The sequence below is a fragment of the Empidonax traillii genome, unplaced genomic scaffold, assembly GCF_003031625.1.
Source record: "Empidonax traillii isolate 1590-97213 ecotype Southwest subspecies unplaced genomic scaffold, ASM303162v1 scaffold432:size744455, whole genome shotgun sequence".
Classification (NCBI taxonomy): Eukaryota; Metazoa; Chordata; class Aves; order Passeriformes; family Tyrannidae; genus Empidonax; species Empidonax traillii.
The window spans coordinates 350,892-377,694 of record NW_020955625.1 but is presented as its reverse complement, the minus strand read 5'-3'; the positions used below and the strand labels follow the sequence as shown (position 1 = coordinate 377,694).

Here is a 26,803-nt window from a genome sequence, read left to right as displayed (position 1 = left end):
CTCACAAACACCTCCCACGGCTCCCACAGCCCTGCCTCGTGTCCTTTGTGACAGACCCACTCACAGCTCCCACAGCCCTGCCTCGTGTCCTTTGGGAGAGACCCACTCATAAACACCTCCCACAGCCCTTCGTGGCCGGAGTCTGTGAGGATGTTTCCACGTTCTGCCATCTCACAATGGCAGGACCTTTTCTGAAATGTGTACATTTTGTAGAACGCGCTGCTTTTCGTAGAATCTGGGATCTGTTTCCAGCCTGTTAGTGGGAGATGAAAGAGTTCATGGGAGCACAGTTAAACCTGAAGTTGGAACGTAGCAGTAAAATTTTTAAAAGAGTAATTTAAAACTTCCTTGCCAGCCCATATTTGAGAGAGTTGAAATATATGCATGGGATACTTTTTGTGTATCTCCAGGTAATTTATTAAGATACACAGGACTTGAATTTTCACATATCTCTTGAAGAATATTTTATTTAGCAGATTGTAAAATCAGAAGCGAAGAATCTGATTCTGTAAATCTGCTCTGTAAAAAAGTATGCTAAAATTTTCCTACAAGGCTCGTCAGCATCTCCTGCCTGTGCTGGGATGTGGCAATTAATGTTTATGTACTTGGGCATGTGTGGATGTTTTGTGGAGTAATGTGAACATGGGATTTGTTGTCATTTTCAGGTGCTTTATTGTGGCAGAGTTTTTAAGGAGTATTTAATGCCATTAACAATAGGGTTAAAAGCATCTGCTTTGATTTACTATATACTCAACATTTCTGACTGTAACCAGGTTATGTGCAAACTCTTCTCTAAACTACAAGCCCGGTGGCAAGTCAGTAACACGCAGAGGTCATGAAAGGTGTGTTAGCGTCTATTTCCTATTTTTAGTTTAGTCTTGTCATTAAAAAATACTGTGTCAGCCTGTGAAAGAGTAGTTACATCGTCTCAGTTGAATAATGAGATGCTCAACATACCCTGAAAAAGTAGTTACCTTTCAGTAATGGTAATCTTTTAAATAAATAAAACATATTATTGCCGTTCACAGTGTAGCACTGGATGATTGTTTTTCCCTCGAGTATGTGTTTATTAAAGGTAGATGTAATTATCTCTAAAATGTAAACACTTGAAAGGTATTAGTGCATTTTTAATTTTATTAGGCAGTTGAGTAATGATTTGTAAGAGTTTTGTTTTCATTTAGTGTTCAAAATTGTTGCTGAATTGGTGACTGACTTCTGATTTTCCATGGAAATGGTCAGATTTTCTGGAATGGGAAGGTGTGTTCTGTATATTTGTGCTGATGAGTGTCTGTACACTGAGGTGTTTCAGCTTCCTCAGAACTGCTATCTCAGTATCTGGTGGGGTTGAAGTGAAGCCAGTCGTGCTGCAATTACAGTTCCTGGGTTTGTTGACTCTGCACAGCCATCAAGGACTGGGTCCCTTCCCTTCACAAGTTGTAGATCTGTTTATATTCAGAACAGACGTTTATATTCTTGAAATACAGATAACACCATGTAGCTCCTGAAGATTTCTCTTAATGTTCACATGGTAAGGTACTTGAAAATCCACTGATTTCCTAAAAAGTAGTAGTAATAAAAAAAATCTATCCTGGAAGAAGATCTCCTATCTGGCAAACGTGTTGGATAATCCAAGTCAGCTTTAGGAAAGTGTCAAATAGACAAAAAGGGAAATTAGAGCATAAAAACTAAACTCAGGTGTTAATTGTGCTCAGGACGACAGGAGAGGAGGAGAATGTTCACTCTACTAGAAACACACTGGAGGTGAAATTGGGGAGAAGAGAGCACATTTTTATGAGAAGTGGGATAATTTGATTTATTCTATTTATTTTCAAAATCTGTGTTTGAATTCTGGAGGAATTTGATACACGTTTTCATGAGGAGCCCTTGGTCTGAAGGCAGCCCAGCACTTTGTGTCTGTAATGGCCACGTGCCAACTCTGGAGAAATGGGATGGGCTCCCCATGGAGGGGACCTGGAGAATATTCAGGGTATCTGCCATGCCTTATTAGGACAGGTAATGATTAAGAAGGTTATTAGATATCTATTATTGCTTCACTGTATGTGCTGTTGATTAATTAAGTAAAATGCTTTCAGTTTCCTGTTTTGAGAAACAGTAAATTCAGTATTCAACAAAATTGTTCTCTCTTTTAATAATGGTCTGTCATCAGCATTTGCCAGCCTTTCCTTCTTAAGCAGTACGTTCAGGGAATCTGTTGTGTATTAGGGTGTGTCAGAAAACAAAAATATGGGATGGCTTTTTTCCTCCCTCTAAGAATATAAGTTTGTTTGCATCTTTTTGCTATTTTGCCTTTTTAGTGATCTCGGTGACCACAAGGTAGAGTGTTACAGACCTCCAGGTTGCATGGAGGACATCTAAAGGATATGCAGCTACAATAACTAACCCGATAAACTTCTCTAATAAAGTTTCAGATGGAAAACTTATACCTTATTTTACGGTGCAGAAGTTGAACAATGCTCTGAATTTTACCAGACACTTCTCAGAGGAGAAAGGTAACTTGAGGTCATGAGAGACTGGCACAGTTTTCTGAGACCAGTTGTTTATCCCAGTTTTGTCAAGGTTTAATCTTGGTAATCTACATAGAGATAAAATATGCTTTATACAGAGCTAAACTTTTGTGTATTTTGGGTGCAGTTGTGGTGCTCAGGAGAAGGTGCTGGGTTTCAGCAATAAATCCGTATTTATTTGATGTTTTGGCTACAGAGCTATTATCATGCATATTTAAATATCTTGTGCATTGTTATGTTACCTGAAATGCATATATTTCTTAAATTTATCAGCGGATGTTTCTGTTAACATTGCAGTATTTGGTGACTTCTGTGATCTGCTCAGCTATACAAAAGAAAAAAAATTCATAAATGTACATTTCATAAATACCCCCAGGCTCTAAAAATAATTCCTCAGTTAAAAAATGCTCAACTGTCCATGTAACTGTGTGGAAATGATTTCTGTAAGTACTGAAATATGAAAAACAAACGCCCAGGATCCGATGGATAGGGAGATGTCTGCCTTAGGAATGTGAGGACGTGCTGGGCTGGGCAGCGAGTGTGAGAATGATCTCTCTGACTGTTCCATGGTGAGGATTTCTGTTTGTGCCTCCTGGTGCGTTTTTGCTCCTGTCACTTTTTGAATGTGTGTCCCTCACCTTTACAGTGTTACAATTGAATTGTTCTGTCCCACCGTTGTAACTCTGGAGTAGCTCCACTGACATCAGTAGCAATATTCTAAACAAACAGAATGTGTCCCTCTGGTGTTAGATATAATCTCATATCAAAACAACTCCTGTGGACAATTATGATTTATTGTTATCAGCTGCACTTAACATTTTTGCTGCCATGCAAGATATTTTTTGTAATTTTACACGTAAAATAACCTGTGTTCGTGTAGATTCCATTTATTTGAAAATCACCTCAACATTTTGTGAGTTTTCATTAATTTCTGGGTTTGCATATTTAGCATTTATTTCCAGTCTTCTCACTTAGATTTTGCCATTTAAGATGCAGATAGGAACGTGAGGGTTTCCAGTGTTTCCTCTTTGCAGGAGTTTCGGGTTTAATTACAGCTGTCTTTGCCAATGCAGTGCTCTGGATTTGAGGTTCGTGTTACCAGGCTGTTGGTGAGCGGGTTCAGGAACAGTAAACGCTTGTGACAGGTTGTTTGCTGAGCACTTCCTGCGTGCATATGGCAGATCATAGTTGAGCTGTTAGCAGATTATCCAGCGTGCCTTCACGTGAAAGAGGCTCCTTCCAGCCCCCTTTAAAGCTGTGCTGCACCGTCCTGGGGTGGGTGTGGTGGGTGGGATCTGTGCACACGCACCGGGAAGGGGCAGATGAACACAGCAAACAGCTTGTAGTGATTCCAGCCTTCTGCTTGGGACCCCTGAGAGGTGTCTTGTGGTGAATTTAAAACCGCTTTGGAGCAGTTCATCAGTTCCATGATAGAACGTCGTTAAATATTCGTCACATTTGTGGCCAAAAAAGAACCTTTAAAGCCGTGTAGAGCCATTATTACTTCGGGGCCAGTATTTTAACCCCCTGTCTGTGAAACTGGACTGGTCAGAAAAGTATGGGGTTTGTAGACATTAATATTTTGAGCATCTAAATATTAAACGACATTTAGAACATAAGGAAATTCTACCCAATTCGAAAAGGAAAGTCAAATTTTTTTCTTTTTCAAGCTTGTGAGGAAGAGCCTGTAATGAGGGAATAATCTGGAGTTCTCCTCACTTATTATAATGAGCCAAGGCATAGAGAGCAAAGAATATAGTGGAATTTTTCTGTGAAGAATTATATTCTGCTGATGGTGACACACATTTCAGACTGGTAATGCGTTGAAGGATCATAAAGATCTAAATCAAAGGTTCAATTTGCAATAAATTGAAGATTAATTAACCCCCCTGTGTTGTTTTGGAGATGGGGAGAGTGTTTGTGGGAAAAGCAGAAGGAAGGGGGAAATACTAAAATATTTCACTTGAAAAGATGAATGTAAGGAGGTACATTTTAGATCATCTCATTTCCTTTTTAATGCAAATCTGATTCTTTGATTATTCACTTTTATTATTTAGTTATCCTTATACAAAAGGTAGAAATTATGACATATTGGGAATGTAGGCATTTTTTATAGTGCAATAACAGTACAACTATTGCACTCCATTCATTTGTTGGTGAAAAAGGATTTCAAGAAAAAATAATTTTGAATAGAATTAATTAAGGGACCCTTAAAGTGCAAAGCTTAATGTAACTGCAGTTCTTTAAAGCAGAAAAACAAGAGAGAAAACAAATAATGCCCCTTAAGCAGATGCTTATTCACGTAGGATAACTAGTCTTTGATTTTGGAGAGGTGGTGTGACTTGCAGCTGAAAACCTTGATTTACTGTCGTTATTTATATATCTGCAATAAATGAGGAATAAGCATAAAACATGAAAAGGAAAATTAAGTATTATGGCAGCTCTCTTACTTTTTTATTTGATTTGCACCAAATAGGCATTTTTTAATGGTGTGTTGCTGTGCCTTTTGTTGACCATCTCTGTACGCCAGGTCTGTCTGCTTGTTTCCATTGGCTTGTCATGTTCACTAATTAGGGAACTGCTGCATGATTCACCTTGTTAATTAGAGGGACTTGCACACAAAGGCCCTTCGGGCAGTGCGAAAGAAGAGCCTAGCACTAGTGCCCTGAGAAAGCTACAGCCTGTGAAGTAATTCTTCTCATCTACCTTCTATTTTTTATTTGAAATGAATAAATCATTGAGATTTTCCTTGTGGAGTGAGAATGCAAGAATTCACATCTTTGTAAGATGTAAATTATATGTGATCAATAGAAGGGGAAGACTACTGTATTGTACTTACAAGACTCCCTAATTTACTACTTGTCAGTGTCGGAGAAATTGCTTGAAATATTTTGTCCCCACACCGTGGTGTGTTGTTCCCTTGATCTGCAGGAGGAACGAGCAGTAGGGTTTTGCTATAGTTAAATCTAAAATAGAAAAGATGTAGATTATTTAAATTTCAAGCTTGTTTTGCATCCCCAGTGGAACTTCCATTTCACAAGTGAACCCCCAGCACTGCCCCCACAACTTTTAAGGGGAAGAAGGTGGTGGGTGTGTGGCTATTTTTGTTCCTGGAGTTTTGCTCTGCCTCAAATCTGGCTTCTGAACAGAGCAGCGTACTTGCTGTAGCGTGTGTTCTTTAGTTGGATATAGTTTCAGAATAAATTAAATTTGTTTTTGTCATGTCACTTAGACTTGATCAAACCACAATCCAGGCTGCAGAGAAGGATATTGAGTTAAAAGTGCACAACCAGTCGCTACACTACACATTCCCCATCTGTTTGTGCCACTTCAGACATTAACTCCAATGCCATTCTCTCTAACTATTTGATTAAAATTACTTATTTCAGCCAAATGATTTTTAGTAGATTGCTGCATTTGCCTCATTTCCTCAAATGAGGCTGGCAGTTTCAAGATGCAAATTTCCCATAAGAATGCTAGAGGACTGGTATCAAAATCTGGGCATTTTCTTTTGGAATAATTTAGTTAAAGCCTTTTACTAGAATTTCGGATTAACTACTATTTTAAATGCACTTAAAATTTCTGCTATTCTGAGATCTTGTGTTGATGGCATATAGCCACAGAAATTTTAACCAAAACATAGAAATATGATTTTGAAAAAAAAAAAAATTGTGAAAATGCTTCAGGCTGACCTGAGATTTTATGGTCCAAAATATTGTTGCTCTTCACTTCCATGAAGCTGAGATCTTCCTGTGTGCCTCACTCTGCAGCTGACTCCATTGACAGACTAACCAAGAACTTCATCTTTGTGGTACAGTTCTGCTGTTCTGGTTCTTAATTGTTTCAGTTTACAAGTGTGTGCCAGAGATGGAACAGAAATAAAAGCAAGCAAAGGCCATGCTCTGCTGTTGGCACTCATGATGCACAGAGAAGATAAAATTCCTGCTCCGAGTCCCAGACACTAACACAGAGCTGTAGTGGCCGTGGAGAGTTTTCACCATCCAAATAGCTGTTGGGTTACTCAGACACAGTGAAAGATTTTTTTAAGGGGTATTTTCAAAAATGTTTATTCTAGGGGCGCTTCACCTTGGGGCTGAAACAACACCACCAAAGCCAAAAGACAAACACCTTTTGCAGTGAAGTAAAATCCTGATTGAGTTCAAACAGACATACAGCCACTGCAAGTCATGATTGGAGCTTTTACTGAGGGGTTGGAGAACAGCTGTGAAGAAGCAGCTCCAGCTCTGTACTGAAGAAAAGGAGAGAGATTTTGTCAGAGCTGTGAGTGTTTAAAAGTCTCACAGAACGTGTTCGGTGTAAGATTTGCTGTTACCCAGATAAAACTCCTCTGGAGTTGCGTTGCTGCAGTGCCTTTTCTAAACTTGAGCTCCTCTGGGCCGGTTTCTTCCCAGCAGTAGCTGTGGCTCTGGAGTTCTGCTGACCTTTTGAGTGCCACAGAGAGAGGGGGGAGCCCAGCATGGGCATCTGCAGGCATGAGGCGCTTTGCAAGGCTCTCTGAAAGTTCACCGATGCACCAATCCTTCTTGATCATTGTCCTGGACTTGTTGAGGTTACTGCCAGCATTTTTAATGAGTTTCATTTTTTAATTGCACCTTCTGTCGTGGGCATCTCAGGACATGTGTAATGGTTCCGCGTTTCAGGCACTCCTCAGCAAAAAAGATGTTTTTCCGGGGGGTGTAATCACTGTCTGAGACTGATAGATACGTGTTGCAGAGCCATCAATTAAGACAAGCTTTTCCCAGCATATGACCCTGTTATCAGGAATTAAGCCATCCATTGCAAACAGAATTAGGAGGGATCTCCATTGATGCCTATTGGCTACAAACCAGTGCTTCAATCATTGTTTATATGATCTTGCTTTCATCAAACCTTTCTGCCCTTTCGCACCCTCCGTGTCCAGTTTTCTGTTTGGGGTTCAGGGCTGCCTGTCTTCATTCCTGGCTGCAGTTATTTACAGCTTCTGTGGTGCTGGTGACCTCTTCTCAGGCCTCGTTTCTTAGGTGGTATTTCTGAATATGTGGACAATTGTAAGGAGACAAAATCTAATTCTTTGTGGGCTGAGTTGGCTCCGTGACTACAGAAACTTTTACAATGCAGCTTCTATTCCCTTATCAAATCTTATTTTGGCAGTATTTAAACATACATGACTTCTTCCTTCAGCTCTTTCTTCTTTATCTTTGTAATCATCTCTGTGTCTCTGTCACTGGGTTATTTTCCTTCCAGGCCAAAAAACATCCCTGAATTCTGCCTGTGGGTAGAGAAACACCTCCTTGACCTTTCTCTCTCATGTGATGCCACTCCCTCTTCTCCCTTTTATTTTTCAAGGTGTTTATATGTAGACTTGAATTTTTAAGAGTTCCAGTCGTCCTCTCGCTTTCTGATCATATTGAAGGAGATTTCTCTTCGTGCAGTCCTTGGCAGCTACAGCTCATGCCCATATTTCATCTCCATCCCTGCTTTAGACACAGCTCATTTCCATTTGCCTGACGAAGAAGTTGCCTTCTTGGTTTTGGGAAATTATTAAATCTAAATTTTAAGATGTAATGTTGATACTTTCGACAGACATATGGCTGTCTTCCTTGTGGCATATGGCTTGTGGCACTTCTTGCTAAAATACCTAAATGTGTCATAACAAATAATGAGGGAAAGGAAAAGAAAACAAACTCACATTTTAGAACCTCAGTTTTTAGCTTCATTTTTTGAAAGCAGTGAAGTAGGGTTCTTTCTGAGGTTTTAATGCTGTGCCACCATCACAAAGGAGAAAATTTCATTGTCCAAATGGTGCTTCCTTTTTATCCTATACTTGTCATCAAATGAGATACCTCTCAGTAAGTAAATGGCATGCTAAGAATAAATTTGGATTGGATGAGGAGCAAGGAACAGCTTCTAATTTATAAACATTTTTTCTTGTATAATATATTGAAATATTTGTGTTTTAGGTAAATATTTTTACTTTCAAAAAAGTTTGTTGTTGTTGGTTAGTGTGGTTCTGAATTGAAGCATAGCTTTCTTCCCAGAGGGCAGAAATTTTAATATGTTATTGATAAGTATATCCATATTAATTGTGATGAAGGCAAGTTAAAGAATGATTTTGCATTTGCAGTCCAGTATGAAAATGAGAGTGTGAATGAATGCAGCTATCAAACGATTGCATCTTGTTGGTTGATGGAGTGAGTTAGATTAATTTCTGCTAAATCATGTTAATTAACAGGAAATCATTTTATCAGGGTGTATAGGTAGCAACAGGTGTTTCATTTGTTTAAATATCCAGAGATTAGTAACTGGCTGAGTTAAAAGATAAACTATATTGTAATCAGAGTCTGCTTTGTTACTTTAAAATATGATTGATTGTGTAAAGTAAGAAGCTTAAGTAGCTTTAGTTTGACAGGTACTTTCAGGAGTCATTTCAGAACACTGAAAGGGACTGCATGTAGTTCACATTATTCTTAGTGCTGGGAGTTCAGAGGGTGATTAATGTGGAACCAGGTGTGCCAAACTGGCTGCAGAATCATTTCCAGTGTCCACAGAGAATGTGGCTCCAGAGGACCCTGAAGAGCCCCCACAGGTCAGGGCTGTGCATTGGGCATCTGGTGGGCAAGGTCCAGCGTCTCCTCTTTTGAACCAAAGCCAAGATACTGCCTTTTTTTTTTTCTTTCTTTCTTTCTTTCTTATAAACAAAAATAACAATTGGGGATAATTTTTTGATGAAGAGACAGATAATGAGTAGGAAAGAGACTGGTGCAGGTAATCTGATGTAGGCTATGAAAAAACAGTGTGTGACTTGGAGATGGAGAGAAGATAAAGTTGGAATGGGGGTATGAAGAAGCCAACAATGGTGGTCAGTCTGCTCTGGGATGTTAAACAACACCCAAGAACCTTGTCAGATGGCTTGCTAATAAGTACCCATAAACTGCAAAGATGTTTTATTGTAAGCAAATTCACAGTTAATAGTGAGTGTGCAGAGATGTTCTCCTAAGTCAGCTGGAGTACAGTAACCTCTGCAAGATGAAGGCCTCTGTTGGTAACCAGTAGCAGGATCATAGTTCTTTTGATTATTTTTAAATGTAATTTTATGATCCTCTGCCTTTGGGTGAGCTTTTAAAAAAAAACCAACCCAAACCCCGCCAGTAATAATTTTTAAAAGATTGATGAGAATTTGTGCAATACAGTATTTATCAAGTATTTCAGCACTTCAGTCCTTACTTTATAAAACATCAGGATGCTGCGATGATGCCTGTGTTTGATGTATCAGAAATGGTTTGATCAGCATTCAGGAAGGTTTACATAAGGTAGTTCTTTCCTGCTCCACTTCACCACTGTAAAACCAGTACCAGAAACTGCATTGTGTTTCTGTCTGGAGCTTTTGTACCTGGCAGCATATTCCTTATTTGTATCAAAGTAATGTCTCTTCATCCCACTGGGGCTTGATTAGAAGTGAGGCACGTAGAGAGGAGGATCCTTGTCTGGAGAGCTCCCAGCATGAATAGGCAAGCCGGGTGACGTGGGGTGAGAGGCACAGGGAGGTGAAGGGAAAGGTCCTACCAGTGTTCACCCAGTGAGGTAGAACAGAGCCCAGCTCCTTTGGCTCTGGCTGTTCTCAGCTTTCCTGGCAGGTGCTGAGTTACAGGTAGTGGAAAATCCTGTGCGTTTGTCAAAAATTAGTGTGTGGTATCAAGAGCTTTCTTTAGCTCTTCTCACTGGTTAAAAATGAAAGGATGGAGAACCTGAGGAATGTGTGAGTGCAAACCCTTCTGCAGGCTCTTGAAGGCATTGCCTGTTTTCTTGGTAGAACAGCACCAGACACTGCAGGTTTCAAGGAGGGCAGGATTTATCCCATTAGGGGGAATTTAGAGAAAAGCCATGTTTTGCATGTGCAAAAATAAAAAAGAAGGCACTGTACTTCTAATCTATGTTGAAACAATCATGGTTTAGTGCAGTACAGGTAGTACAGAGGGCCAAGTACTGGCTCCTGTGGGTTTGAAAATGGTGACTTTGGATAAGAAACTCATATAATATTCATGTAACCTTTGCATGATACCAGTTATCTGTTAGACTGCATTTCTGACCTGCACCTCCCAGGAAACGAATACTTACTCCAGTGCAAAATTTCTTATTCTGCAAAGCTTGACAACTTCTTCTGAGATCACTCTGAGCCAGTTGGCCCTCTCTTAAATATTCATCAGACTTCTGATAATTGTGATAACCCTTATAGGCTGGCAAGCATGGCAAATTAGCAAAAAGATGATTGATCTTTTTTTATATGCAGTTTTATCTTCAACCTTTCCTGGATATATGTTATACTATAGTAATAATTTCTTCTCTAAGGTATTTGCCAGTATCTGGATTTGCACATCTATTTACAGTTGCCTTGAAGCCTCATAATTACAATACAGCTGAAATGTCCATTTTCTTTCCCTGACTACAAATAGGGATCAATCGAATTTTAAATGACTGCTTACGGGCTGGCTTCCGATCATGACCTTTGTAAATGATTAGAGCTCACCACTGTTGCTATCTACCTTGAAAGGGTAAGCGGGCAGGTCTGTCTAACTGGCATTTAATCTGGAAGAGAGCCAAAGATATTTGAGCTAAAAACCTAATATGAGTTGGCAAAGAGAAGTATGTATAGACCTTTGCACTATTATTTAGATATTTTTCTGCGTTTCTTTTTTGTACTTAGGAGATTCTTTCCTCCTCTAGATGTGATATGTATTTTTAGATAATGTTAAGCTGGAGTTATGGTAATAACTGAAGTTGCAAAATAAATAGCATAAAAATGTGAAAAATGGGGTTTCAAACTTTTAATTACTGAATTTGCTTTTTCTGAAGAATGTGAAAACATGGAATGGTTTGGGTTGGAAGGAACCTTAAAAATCTAATTCCAATCCCCTGCCATGGGCAGGGACAGCTTCCACCAGCCCAGGTTGCTCCAAGCCCTGTCCAACCTGGCCTTGGACACTTCCAGGGATCCAGGGGCAGCCACAGCTTCTCTGGGCAACCTGTGCCCAGAGTGCCAAGAAGCCTTGAACTTCCCGGGGTTTGCAGGGGCCCAGCTCTCAGGACTGTCAGGGACACTTCTGTTTATGCTTGTCAATTGAGTTTTGTTTTAATGAAGAATTGTGCCTGTATCATACAATGTTTTAGTACCACCACTGAATTTCTTGGTGTTGGTCTGTGTCGCTGCTGAAGCAGGAACGAGTATGACATCAGTGGGATTAGAAGGCAAACACCTCCTCGCAGTTTACTGAGGAGTTTTGCAAACCCAAAGTTTTGAAATTAGTAAGAGTTGTTGCTGAGAGCTATGAATGCTTTTATCTAATTAAAACAATATACTGTGTTACCTAATCAATTATTCTTGTGTAGCATTGATGATCAGAATATTTATTAAAGTAATAATGTTCATGGGACTCTGACATGATTAACTCTCTGAAAGGATTATATAGTTTAAAGTGAAGATCCAATCTTGCCTCTCTTGTGCTGGCCAGAGTATTTTCTCTTATTTCTGTAGCATGCTACTTTGTTACATGATGCAGCTGGCAGGTTGTTTAATTCTTGGCTTCAAACTAGTCAAATGTGTTCTTACCTAAAGCTTAATCCCAGAAAGCAGCTGTAAATTTGGATTGTAGAGGTTTTGTGTCAGTATTACCTTCAGCTAGTGTTTAGACAGAGGTGTTTTATTAATTCAGATTTTTTTTTTAAAGAAAATATTGAGTATTTGAAACATTCAAAATAAATACGAGATGAAAAAAAATTTCATGATATTTGAATGGGCATTTACATTTTTCATGTCAGTCTTAAACTGGAGATACTTGCTAAGGCAAGTACTACTATGAGAAGGATGGAGTTTCCAAAAACAGCTGAGTTATTTGGAAGCAGAAATCCTGTGAAAAGTCATGAGAACTTTTGTACCTTCATTATTCCTCTATGGCAGGGCTGGGAACAGCAAGGTGCTGTCAGGGATTGCTCACGTGTGACTTCCTACCTCATGCTTACAGGTCTGAAAATAATGTTTTGAAATAACAGAATAAACACTCAAGTGAGCTGTTTCTCTCTCTACCAGATGCAGCAACAAGAACTGGCCCAGATGAGGCAGAGGGATGCCAATCTCACGGCACTGGCAGCCATCGGTCCCCGCAAGAAACGGAAGCTGGATGCACCTGGACTGCTCTCCATGGGAGGGGAGGTATGTGATGTGTAGAGGGAGAGAGGTTATGACTTCTAAACCTCGTAGGAACAGCTGGGGTTGCTACATCCTGATGTTTTCAGTGAACAGGGTAACCTGAAAAGGCACATTTCTGAATTAGAAGGACCATGAGTCCAGTTTATCTTGCCACGGTTAAAACGCCATCTTCTCTTAGTTGTATTTTCAAGTATTAACTTTCAGCAGATAATTAAAGAATATTTTTAAAATAGTTGAATGTGAAGTGTGTGTCTTAAACTACCACTGCCTTTGTACCTGTTTTCTGCTCTGCATAATCCGAAGGAAAGCAAAAAAGAGTGGGGCACGAAAAAGTATCCAGAAAAATATAACTGCAGTCTTACAGTTGGAACCAAGAGCTTGTAGTAATACCAGTAAGTGTGGGTTTGTGACCAATGTGTCAAAACTTCTTACAGAATGTCAGGGTGTCCCCCACCCCTGCAAAGATAAGCCTGTGATCATGCTCAGTTGTATGAAATTTTAATGAGAATAGCGTTCTCCAGAAGTAGAATGGGATTTGTCAGCATGGTGTTCCCTTAGGTGGAGCATTAGCTGTGCTGCACAGTGGAATGCAGGTCACCCAAAGCCTTGGTGTGCTAACCAGGGTGGAGAACTGTGGTGCCAGGGCTGCAGCACCTTGGGGAGCTGGGAAGAGCCCTGAGTTGCTCAGCACAGATACAGTTGGGTGCTTTTGTTCCTGCTCTGCCTGCCCACTGGAGTCAGAGGAATTCTCCCTATTATATGCCTGTTCGGAGGAAAAGGCAAACATTTGGTTTTGAATAACTAAACTAACAGTTTTGGCTCAGACATTTGACTGTCCAAATGCCAGGCATTTCCAAAGGCCTTTTTGTTTCCCACTGTGGATAGCTTTTATCTGACTCCTCTCTCTTCGTGTGCTAAGATTAGTGCTGGGGAATTAGCTGAGCTAGGAACAGAAGTAGATCTTGTTTACATTCTAAACTTGACTTAGGACTCCAGATATGTAAGACGTGCTCTTGTTTCTGGTAAAATTAGTTTCAGGCTAAGGGAGCTTCCTGTGTTCTGTGTTGTCCTGTTATTCCCTTCCTTTCAGTCTCCCTCCTTGTCACATGTTTGGTAAAGAATTTTGTTCTCCATATGCACCTCTAAGAAATCTCACACCAAGAGGCCAGAAGAAGCTTTATTAGAAGCTCAACTGGACAGTGATAGCTTTGGCTTTCACTCATTTAAAAATAATTTGAACCTGCTAATAAATAATTCGTGGATCCTTTCAGATTTTACCAAGCGTACCTTCCTTGCTTGTCTTCACTTGACCAAGGGAACATTTTCTCCCAAGTATCAGAATTTGACTTTTATTGTCTTTTGGCTCTCTTCAAAAAAATGATCCTTTTGTAAGCTTTTACAGTTTGATGGACAAAACTGTGGTCACCTTCAGCGCAACATTTTATTGAGAGCTCTCTGCCTGAGTGGGTTATTGATGAACAGCTTCCCCCTCTCCCTGGAAGCTCCTTATCTCCTGGTACAATGCTTCAAGGAAAGATAAAGGTCTCTGGCAAATTTCAAAGGCTTCTTGGAGATTCCTGCTTCCTTTTGCCCAAATTTTGCTGAACAACTGTATTGTTCAACTGGCAAATTATCCTTGAAGTTTTTGCCGATGCATGGATCTCCTGGAACCATGAATTGTGTGCCAGTTCAGACGGCATTGCTCCCATCCCTCTTCTCCCAGCTTCTCACCATCCTGGCCAGCTCACAGAGATGCCTGGCTGCAAGCTGAGTTCGAGGTCTCGGATGCTGTATCTGCATTATTCAATGTCTTTCCCGGGGAACAGGACCTCAGGTGCTGTCAGGAGCTGTGGCACACGAGCTGGCTGCTGGAAGCTCCCTTTCTGTTGTTCTTCTCAGCTTATTTTAGGGCTGCTCTGCAGAAATAAACTCGACTCCTCCGAGATGCTTTTACTGTAAAAGGTAGTGAAATTCTGTATTCGTCTAAGATTATCTCTTCTTTGGGTTTCTGGAGATTATAAACATTGTTATGAAGCTGTTCTGTGGTTCTGACATCCACCTTCAGATCTCTGACCTCCACTGTGGTCTATGACACTGATTTCTCTAAGCAGTTTCTAAGCTGCTTAAAGCCCTTGCTACTGTTAATCTCTGACTTTGCCAGAGCTTCCTTGGCTTGCTTTTTTTTTTTTTTTTTTTTTGAGTTAAAATAGCCAGTTTTTGAATTGAAGTTGCTGATCTCCTCATTAATCTCTTTTTTTACTTACATGTCTGCTTTTGTTGCAGCTGAGACACTGCACATTTGCTAATCCAAAAAGAAATCATTTACGAATCATCCCACCCTGGCATGGTGCATTTTTTTCCCTTTCTGAACCAACTCTTTTTTGGTATTTTACTTAGTTGCATTGGCCATTTTTTAATGAGAAGTCTTGGGTTTCAGCCCAGCTTCTTGTTTTAACAGAAATACCAGCTCAGAATTTCTCTTTGGAAATCGGATCTTTTTAATGATACCCTTTTGATCTGAGCAGGAGGTCAATTTAGGGACTACTGATGGATATCCTGTTTAAGAGAAAAAGCTGATGGAAAAGCTTAGTGTTTCTGTGTTCAAGTACTGATTGTTGTATAGACAGAAATCTCTTCTACAGCTTTTATAAATGTGAAAAAGCTTGTACTCATAATTGCCAATATTTTCCACCAGCACTTTGTTTGGGAGTGTTTTCTGTAAGCTTGTTCTCTGTCTCAGGTTGCCAGTGCTCATTTGGACTTCCTTGCTGGTTTTCAAGCCATAGCTAAATAGACTTTTTTTTTGGATGGGAGGGTTATCATAAGACCAGGCCCATCATTTATTTCTCCTGTGCTAATACAGCTACCTGTATTTGATTACTTTTACTCGGGGACATGGAAAATGGGCAGTTTTGGAGTGAGGTTATTACTTTCACATGCTTTTTTAAAAATTTCTTTTCTCATACATGCCACTGTATGAAAATGTCTTTCCAAAAAACGGGACACAAATACTTCCTGGAGAAGTGGCTGAGCAGGGGCTGGATGTTCTGCAATGACCCTGCCACCACATGTGTGACCAGTTGCAGACTGTCAATGGCCTGAGCCAGTCTGTGATCCCCATCCCAATCCCGGGCAGTGCATTCCTGCCCCTTCCCTTGGATTGGCTCTGGCTCTTGTTGTACCCTGAGCTAACCATTTTCATGGGATAAATAGGAAGAAGACTAACCTAACAACAATAAAAAGTGAATAGTTCCTGCCTAGCTTGGTGAAGTAGTTTGGCCCAGAGCCCAGTGAGCCCTGGAAAGGAACTTCCAGCAAGGCAGAGACAGCAACTGTGAGATCACCTGCACTTCATTCGCTTCCTTTTCAGTGCCTTTCTTGTCTTCTCGTATTTGAGATGATCTGCTGCAAACACAGCTGCCTCTGTAGCAGCAGCAGCTCATCAGCAATTCAGCCTGCTTATTATTATAATGTGGTTTAGATCAAGAGGGAAAGAGAAGGGGTAAAGAGGAATGAGATACCTTTGGAAGGATTCAGCTTCTCTGCCTCGCAGAGTTGAAACTATTGCATTTGCAGAATTTTTTTGGAACTTTTTATATTTATTTAATAACAGTAGAGAGAATTTTTTGGAAAAAAGTTACAGCTTCTTGGAATTGAATGCATGATTATCCAGCTGGGTGTCCAACAGTCCCGAGCCATGTGCATGGACACACGTGGCACTGATGCAGCGGAGGCAGAGGGAGGGCAGTGGGTCACATTTGCAGGTTCCAATATACAAGACAGCAACCACTTCAGCTCTTTAGTGAGCATCCTTAGGCACCTCTAATGTCAGATTAAATATAGGAAGTTTGGAGTTGCTGTTGTTTACCTGAGTTGCTTTTCATTTGATTTCAAATCTGTTCAGGTCACATTTTTGATGGTTTTTTTTTCCTTGAATTTTAAGGTTAGGATTCGAATTTGGTTTTGTTTATGAAAGAGGTATTTTCACATAATTGTGAGAGTTAAAGCTTTAAGAAAAGGATTAATCATCTCAGGACTAGGTCAGGTAGCTTTTACAAGGTAAATATCTGGGTAGTGCTAAGGTGGCATGAATGCAGAATATGCATATTTCCAAGTCTCTCATTTTTTATTATGGAATTAAAGTGTAGAAGCTAAATGCAAATATTTTGCTGTATTTAATAATAATTATTATTATTATTATTATTTGCTTTTTCATCGAGACCTATGGCTAGTACCCCAAAATACATAAATACAGAGTATATGTTTGAAATATCTGAGGGTATAATTTGTTTAAATATCAAGTGAAAGCCCTCTCCTGGTACTTGCTGGCACAGATGGTTTTTGAATACTGAGCTTCCAAAGGCAGCTTCAGGGCTAGTTCAGTGAATCACCACTTATTGAAGACAGTCATTTTAGGGATAAGAAAAAACCCTCTTTCTCACAGCAGAAGAGCAGTCATCTTAAGAATATTCAGCAAACTATCCCAAACACCATCTTTCAAAATGTGCAGGACCATATGTTGGGCCAGTGCTCAAGGGAGATCTGATCCTCTCTGTGTTTGCTCATCCAGTATATTCCAGCCATTATATTAGTCAAGAAGGATAATGTTCTTGCAGACCTGGAAAGTCCCAAAACTACAGTTTAAAACACTGATGTTTTGTGTGGAGAAAAGCTAATTACTGAAGCGATTGTGAAATGCATTTTGGGTACGAGGCACCACATTTTTTAATTAAAGTAATCTTTCAGATGGTTTAATTTGAGTATTTTAAAGCGGTTTTCGTGTTTAGGTTTTGTGTAAAACATGATTAAGATTCTGGTTTAAGACTTGTAAATCTGTGTTGTACCAGGGGCTTCCCAGTGCAGGCATAAGAGACGTTACTTAATATTCCTGTCTATCAGGTCTTTATGCCATTAGTAACTCCTGATTTCTAAGTGAAAATGTAAGGATGGAGTCATGACTATTGGGAAAAAGTTCTTTTGACTGCAGTCTCTTTTTAATCATCCATTACTGGACATGACTTAATTTGTTTGCACCATTAGTGCTGACATTCTCACTTCATCTCGGGTTATCCACAGACGTCTCAGCAATTATTTCCTCAGCTTGGTTGTCAATATTTTAACAATATTAAGAAGGATCAGGATGCTGGGTAATTTTACTCTTTGCAGTGGGTCAGACATGAGCTGTGCCTTGGAAATCCTGGCTTGGTTTCCTTCCTTGCTTGCCCTTTTAAACAAGAAGAGCTGGACAGTGTGTCCTGCACAAATGCTTGTTACAGAGGGTTGTGCGTTGGCTTCTCTCCAGAGTATCTACTCAGGTCATTCATCAGCCAATATATGAGGGATAACTGCCCAAAGAACCAAAGATCCCAAAGAACCAGAACCAATGAACAGTCTTTTATTTGGAGGAAAATCACCTCTCAGTGGGATTGCCATTCTCTGAGCAAATCTTTAGGCCGTTCCCTCGCCTTTCTGCAACTAAAGTTAATTTTATGGCATCCACTTTCAAAGATGCTTGGAACAACTTGTCCAACAGCTCAAGTCTCAGCTTGGTCTTCATGCTATATTGTTGGATCTTGATAAATTACTTCTTGTTTAAAATGGTCAAGAGATGTTTAGAAAGCACTGGAATCTGAAGATCCTTTCCGCTGCTTAAGCTTGAGTTATATGAAAGCAGATACAATGGAGCAGAACACCTTTTGCAAGCATTTATGGTTCAAGAAGTTAAAGTTTGCTTTTTGTGCTTTTAAAGCCTGTAGACTAAGAGCAGAACAGGAGGAATTTTTATGATTTATTGTCTCATTGCCTTTTCAAGCACTCTTTGCTCCATGTGTCGCTGCCATGATGAAATGCAGTGGTTCTCTCTGTGTTGGTGTAGGATGTCACCGCTGCTGACAGTTATGATTTCATTTGAGGTATCCCAAAACTAGCAGTGAAATGTATGGGTTTGGATTTTCAAGGAGACAGGAAAAAGAAGTCTGTCCTTACTTTTTGGTTTTTTTTCATGGAATTACATGCATACTGCTTCATGAATCTTTGAAAATCTCAAGTTTAGCTTTAACTTCTGTGGCTTGTTTTACTTCCTGTTTTCAAAACTGTGTAAATATTAAAATAGTTCACAAGAAATGTGTTTCTCCCTATTTGAGAATCAGTCTTTTGAAACACTATATAGATGTTATCCTGATTAGCAGTTGCACACGTTTTTCTTAAATAAATGAGATTTCATTTTAAAAATCAGTCGCCCCAATGAGGAAATTTCATTTTTAGGCATTTAATTTCAAACTGTGTTTTGGCCCATGATGAACACAGGCTGGGGTTTTTTAAAATTCTGATTTTATTTTGTGAAACAAGACTTGTAAAGGCAACTCTAATGCATCCTACAGACTTGGCAGTAAAAGTAGGAAGGCATTAAAGATGATGGCTAATGTTGTGTTTACATTGATGATTAATAATTGTAACTTGGAGTGAATGTGTGGAAATACACTTCCATGCCTGTTGCAAACAGGCAGGAGTGCAGACAGTGAGGCAGGCATGGATCTCAGCTGACAGGAGGAAAAAGCCAGGCAGCAATGCAAGAAAGCAGCAAGTGGCTCTGTGCCAGGAAAAACATTCTTTTTTACCAGTAGAACAGGTTTGCATACTGTGTGTATGTTCCTTTGATCTATGTAACACAAAATATTCTGACAGAGGTTCAATGATATTCATCATTTTCCCTCATTGGCCAATACAAATTTGATTTTTACTTCATCTGGAGATGGAAGTGGTAGTTGATCCCACCTGGCTGCCTGATGTTGATCTAGCACACAGGAGGAGACCATGAGAGCATTTCTCTCTCTGCTTTTCAAAGATTTCTTACTGCATTCTCACTTAAATAGTGTTTTGCTGCCTTTTTTTTTTTTTTGTTTTAATGGAAATCCTCCTTCTTGGTTACAAAAGAAAAAAAAATTGCTGCACTTTTGAAAAGAAAATAATTTTAGCAGTGTGGTAATATTAAACACAAGTCATTTATGGATGCTTTATAAATATAATGTGTGCAGTTTATTAGCATGGAAAATGAGAACCTGGCACCATGACTTTGGAGGAGTTAATAGTTCACCCTTTATTTGTCAGTCCCAAGGGGGGTTTGTGCTGTTCCTGGGAAGGAAGTGTTGCTCTTGCAATAGGCAGCTGCCTTGAGGATGTGTGTGGACAGAGGGTATGTGAGCTTCTTTTTTTGGGGGGTGAATAATTTTGGGTTGAGCTTCTTTGTATTTTCAGTTGTCTTCTCTGGTTGGCTTCCTGATTTTCAGACACTGAAGGATAAAATTGCAGCCCCTGTTTTTCTGACACTTATAATTACAGAATTTTCCTTTCTTCTGGCTAAATAAAACTGATAAGACTAAGAGAAAGTCTGGAGGGTTTGCCCATTGACTTTAGAAGGTAAGGCCCAAGGTGCTGTGACATTTTTTAGATGTCAGTGAAAATAATTTTTAAAACCTGACCAGAAAATTTTCAGGGTGTAACTTTTCAACATATACATGGAAAAAATTATACCTGTATGTTAAAGTGGCAGTGTTTCTTGTTTAAGTGATCCTTCTCTAGAGGAGGCAGATGAATCATCAGATAGATTAACTTCCTTCTCCCTTCCATCCTAGTCAATGCCAGGTACATCTTGTGGAATTTTTTTTTCCCTTTTTGCCTAAGAAATTCTTTACTGAAGCTGAGGTTTGGGAAAAGTCTATAGAGAACTTGAAATGTTTTAAGATGCACATTTTTGGGTATTTTCAGCCCGATTCTTTTATAGGAAGTCAGGTGATGTATTGGTCATGCAGAGAGTGACAATTAGGGTAACATTTTTAGTTTACTCTGAGCCTTTAGGCAAAGAGTCTTGAACTTCAAACTTTTAATGCAAACACCCTGCCTAGGAGTACTGAACAGAACTTATTATTGTTATTATTTTACCTGATGTCAATTGTAGAACCATACCCCTGTCCAAGCTGTGTCCCTTCCCAGCACTATGCATTATACTACAGTTAAATGTGCTCTTACAAAATCCTGTTGATAAAAAAGTAGAGGTTTTTGAATGGAAAAAAACCCCAGAATGGCAAAAAAACTCCTGACAGATAAACATTTCATTCGGAACTCACTGTGTTATTATGTATACAAAAAAATTATCCCTTCATTTTAAGTAGTCCCAGTCGAAAACAAGCTCGGTGTGTAGGAAAGAAAAATGAGAACAGGCCTTCCATAGTCTCCTTTTACCATATGCTTCCAGTCTTCCAGGATTTTAATGTAAGTCAGAATGTTTTCTTCATCAGTTTGTGAGTGGTTCATGTGTGCACATTATAGGTACATGTGCACAAAATGGAAAGCCAGGTCCCTACTACAGCTTTCACCAGTAATGTCATCATGAAATGGCACAATATCAGGAGTTTGTGGTGAGGGCAAATTTAATGTGAGCAACTTTGCTGTTCACGGAACATGATGTATTTTAATGTCTGCCATCTATTCTAAATTGTAAGAGTGTTTTGAGCAAACACTGTGTCATTTGGCAGTGACAGCTCACACTTCTTTCACGTGCGTTGACCAATCTCCTTACTGTCCACATTCCTCCTTCACAATTTGCCTAAAATTTGCTAATGATAAGACTGAAGGTGAGGCTCGAATATTTCAGCTTTGGGCTGAAATGAGCCTCTCAGCTTTCCTAAAAACCCTTCCCAGGAGGCGTGAGCGGCGAGCGTTGCACATCGTTCCCTTGGAAGAGCCATGGCACAGCGAGTCCTGTTTGGCCACATTCATGAGGAGTTAAAGAGCTGGAGCTCCAAACCTGCAAGGACTTGTGCACATGCTTAACTTTAAGCAGAGTGGCTGGTTTGTTTGAAGTCGGTGATGTGCCTCGTGTAGAACATTAATTACATGCAATAAGCTTTTGTTGGAGCGCTGTGTACGTCGGTGTTCCTGTCAATCTGCTTGTCTTTCCTACTGCATGAACTCGGCTTTCCTGCCCTGGTTCTGATGTAGGAAAACACTTTATTTTCTCTTTTTCTTAATTCCCTATGGTAAACCCAGAGTTTTCTTTCCAGAAATTAGCATATTGCGTGCTTTAGGAAGGTCCTGTGCTGTTTGACCACGGAGCTCTGTGGGGCTATCAGTGTGCGTTAAATGCAGGTTTATGAAGTTTCCCAACGTGTCGGGAATATTACGGGCAGTATTTCGCTTTCAAAGCAATAATCCAGTTAAATCAGCTGACAGTGGGATCTTGGTCTTGGTGTTCCTTTTGTTACACTCTCTGTTCTAGTGAGGGACTAGGAAAAAAGGGGTTTTTTGTTTTTGTTTTGCCTGGAGTCAAACAGGAGCATGCTGGTTAAAGGGATTCTGTGGGGGCTGGAGAGGGCCTGAGGGAACTCGGAGAGACATCTACCACCAGCAGCTTGTCTGTTCAAGCTAATTATAGCTAGGGTACTGTTTACTTTAGTGGTGTACTCCTTATTTATTAGTTACTTGGTTACTGCTTGCCTTCAAGTTACAGGCTGGCAGCCAGTTCCTGCAGGGGAGGTGCAGCAGGGAGGGAAGGGCATCATGCAGCACTGCAGCTCCCCGACCTTGGCATCCCTTTTTACTCTGGTGGGGCTTGGGGTTTTTTTAACACAGGCAACTGAAAAAGCAGGCAAAAAGAGAAGCAGAGAAGTTAAAAAATAGCAACAATTTAAGGGAGTTTTTTACAGTCTAGAGGCACTGCAGTGGTAAAATTATCATGTGTGTCTCCATGACTTGTCAGTCAAATTGTTTCCTTTCCCTCCTTTTCCTCCTGTCTTTGGAGCAAAACCTCGCTTTTTTGGCCTGTGTGAAGTTACAGTGATTTGAATAAAATTAAAGTCTTTATAGCTTTTTAACTGGTACCACTTTTCAGGAATCTGGAGTTGGTTTCAGGGGGCAGTTTCACTGACTGGTAGGTTCATTATACATCACTTTTCCAAGCATGACTGAAAACACACACACACACACACTCCACAGTGTTAACTAAAACTGAGTTGAGCTATTATAAAACTTGGGTATGGAAACTCCAGGTCAGTTAAGAGTCCCAGTCCTGAGGAGTCAGACTTCAGGACATTGAACCACTTTGGGAAGTCTTACCCTAACTCACCCTGTCCCTTTTCTGAGGAGCTCTGAGCAGGGCCCCTTGATCAGCTCTCAGAAGGAGGTGGTGCAGTGGGCCTGTTTTCACTGGCTGTTCTTATTCTGTTTGTAGTAATCTTGGTATAATAATTATCTCAGCAAACAAAGGGACGAAGAACAGCAGTGTTGTATGGAATGAAGAGAATTGAGATTTCCTGCAGCTGTGTTTGATAAAGTAGAAGGTATCACAGACATAGTAGAAGATATCATGCTTCAGCAGCATGAAAATAGTGATGGCCCATGCTGTAATTATCAAGAAAAGAGATAATTCTCCAGTCTTTTTGAACATGACAGTCTCTTGCAGAGCCAAAGAGCTGAACCTCTGTATGAAGGACCAATTACTGAACAATTTAGAGGAAGCTCTGTTAGGAGAATGAGCAAAAAGTTCCATAGAAAAGGCAAAGTTTCTGTCTCCAAAGGAGAAGGCTGGGAATGCAAGGAGCACAACAGGTTAAACAGCCTTGGCCAATGAAGGGAGTACCCTTAGGCAGACCAGCATCTCTAATCAGTGGTAGTGGTACTAGCTCTGAGGGGAGGGAAATTCAGGCTGGTGCTCTCATGTAACATTAAAAAGGACAAGCAGTCTGTCAGGGGAAACAGTCATTGGTGTGGGATTTCTTCTCTTGATCAAAAAGACAGCAGCACTGCAGCCTGCTTTATCCTATAGGGGAGGTGTTGGCAGAGGGCATTTTTTTCCCAGGCCATATCACTGGCCTGTGATACGTTTTTCCCTCTCCATTAAAGAAGCCACCTACATTTCTCTCTTTAGCAAGGTTTTGTTAATCCCTTGCTTTTCTTTTTTATATTTGTTTTCTTTTTTTTTTCTTTATGTTTTTGCTATTACAATTAAAAGAAAACAACTTTAAGAAACATCTTTACAAGGCAAAAGATGAGCTGAATCCAATGGATTGGGAAAACATGCCTGGTGCTTGTCTCCAAAGCCAAAATTAGTTTTCTCATCTCTGTAAGTAATTTTTGTGAAGAGCTTCCAATTTCAGTACATTGAAGCTCAATTAAAGGAGAGAAGAGGAAACTCAACTCCTGCCCGCAGACAGCACTGACAGCCATAATAAGTGTGTTGCCTTTTGGTAAAATTTATGTCGCCAGAAAATTCTTTTATCAAAAATTGTTCTCCCCAGCTGTGTAGCTACAATGAGATGGGATGAATTTGATGCTGCTCTTGACTTACTTAGCTTTTATCTTACTAAGTAACAGAACAATTAAGAACTTTCCCTGGTATTGTCGTCAGCTATGCAGGTAGTTCAAAGCAATAGTAATTTGCTAGTGATGTTAGGAAAAAACATACATCAAGATATCAAGTATTCTTTTAATTTCATAGTATTCCTTAAATAACTTAGAACATCCAGAGTAAAATCTAGAATTAACAGGCTGGAGTCAACTCTGTTCATCCTGACTGGTCTCTGCATAATGAAATCTGTAGATGTGTGTAGATTGTGTATTTCAGTTTGACATCTGATCAGTTTGCCCCAATTAATGGAAGTGTAAGATTGCTTAATGAACATTTCAGTGCTTTGTAGTTGACACTGTTGATAGGTACTGAAGACTCCAATGTTCCAGGTGGCTTCAGAAGTTTCTACCTGGGTCTAGTTTGTGGCCCATGAGTTGATGGTATTCACATACAGTATTTATTTTGGCTGTAGTGATTAATAAGTCAGTTTGACCTATTGGGGTTTCTTCTCTGCAGTGCCATATTTAAAACAATGCAATATAATCCATAATTCAGCTTGTGCAGCCTGTGTTGAGCCGTAAATCCTGGTTGGTCTGCAGTCAGATGCATTTTTTTATACTAGACCTACTCAGATACAAGGGTTTGTGGGCTTGACAAAACTTTTTAAAGGTTATATATTGCCTTTTAAATAATTTATCCTGGTGGCGATGAAGACCAGTTACTTTTTAACATAATTTTTTCTATTTCTGCCCTTACTCTCTAAGTATTACACAGCGCTGGGGTAAATTTATGAAGTTGTACTAAGTGTGTGGGTGGGAGACAGCAAAGCTGAGTTTCTTCTTGTGAAAATGTTTTTCCAGCTACAGATTCTACAAAATTAGATTGTTGCTTTTCTTATTTAAATTGTGAATTTAACGTAAGTCTTCTGATTTCAAAACCTTTAACAAGGCAGTATCAGCTATAACTTTCTTCCGAGTTATTTAATTAGTGTATATATAGAGATTCATTACTTTTTAAATTGAACACGTGATCACATAAACCTTAACAACAGTGAGAGTCTTTGAGAGTTTCAGGGGTGTATTTTTCTCTCCAGCATTCAGCTGGGATATGAGAGCAGCTTTTTTCTTAAAACTTCTAATTTCTACGGAATTTCTGATACAATTTTTTTTTTTTTTTTTTACAACAAACAGAAGCAAACCAAGAGCAGCTCCTGAATAGCTTTTGCTGCCCTCCCTCCCTTCCAAGACAAAGCTACCTGCCCTGTGTCTGGTTAGAATGAGCATCACGTAAAACATGTCACATTAATCCTCCCTAAGCCTCTTACACTCCAACTGCAGAGCCACCCTAACAGGGGGAAGTTGTTCAGAACTGACACCCTCCCACAGATTGCATATCAGAGGAAATGCTTTACCCACCTAGTCTGGAGGCTCTGGTGTGAATTGCCCTCCCAGGTGTGATCCAGGACACTTGTGTCTGGCTGTGCTGGATCATCCTGACGGTGGGAATGCGGATCCATGAGGGGCACGTCATGTTCACAGAGCACTCCAACAGTCACTCTTTGTCTCAGCTGATGGGGGGATTGCAGCACGCAGGGTAATTCGTGTTGACAGGAAGAACTTGCAGATAGGCAGCCTAAAATGGGGAAATCATTACAGAAATTTGTTTAACTGGTTGAGTGGCCATAGCAGATTGGTTGAGCCAGCCAAATCTGAAGGAGGTTTCTGCTCTACTGCTGTTTTTAAGATTAATTTATGGCTGGTTTATATGTCTTTGGAATACGTATTTGTAAATCTTTGAACACTTATAGCAAAGTTATATAGTAACTGATAAAAAATTAAGTATATGTTTTCATCTCTGTTGTTCAGACGTATAAAGATATTCTTCCATGGTTAAATTTTGAGGAAAAATATTGAAAAGAAGGCAGGCATATAGTAAAAAATAAACCCATTGAATTGTTAATTATATTTCATTCTCTTCAGAAGAATGTGTTAGCAATTTAATGAATAATATAATTTCACAACTTGTTTTAATTAATTCATAAATTGCTTTCCAATTGCTTGTTAGTCTGTGAATTTAAATCTCTCTGACAAAAATCTGAGTTTTGTTTACAGAAACTGAATGAAGACGAGAGTTTACAGGAGGAGCTGCCTTAAGTATTTAAACAATGCTATTTATTAAAGAATCTACTTTTAAGTTTTACTTCTTTTTTTCTTTTAGGGTTGAGGGTTTCAAGCTGATGCCATACTGTAAATTCTTGTGCTGTGTGTTAGCTGCAGCGTGATTTTGCCTAGTTAAAAGAGGGCCCATGGGTGTGAGGCAGGGGCATCCCCAGGTGAAGAACAAGAGGGATGACATTTTGTCACTGCATTTCGTTTTCAGGCAGTGCCAGCTCCTTTTGCCTGAGTGTGACAGTCTAAGCCATGTTCCTGCAGTTTTTGTTCAGACAGGGCAGCCTGTTGGCCTGGCAGTGTTTTTAATGCATTATTATTTTTCTGCAAAGCACCTGATTGCACGGCCAACCCTGTGTATTTATTATTGCAGGCACTTGGCTCTGAGAGAGAGAGAGATGTGGGAGCACCTCCTGTTCTTCACTCTAACCAAACCCTAACCAGTCACCTACATTTATATATTTTCTTAGAAGTTAATTTCAACAAGTTTTAGTCATACCCTCTAGGATCTCCATAATACAATTCTGTAGGTACAGCAAATTCTTTAAATTGCCCTTAGCAGCAGAGC

General features: G+C 39.8%; 1 protein-coding gene across 1 annotated transcript in view; it reads left to right on the top strand.

Annotated features, from left to right (window-relative positions):
• Nucleotides 1-26,803, top strand: part of LOC114062743 (transcription initiation factor TFIID subunit 4-like) — a 138,005-nt gene that overhangs the window by 82,670 nt on the left and 28,532 nt on the right. The window contains exon 14 of the mRNA XM_027894518.1: nucleotides 12,607-12,729. Coding sequence (XP_027750319.1) covers nucleotides 12,607-12,729 — 123 coding nt within the window. The remainder of the gene's footprint in view (nucleotides 1-12,606; nucleotides 12,730-26,803) is intronic.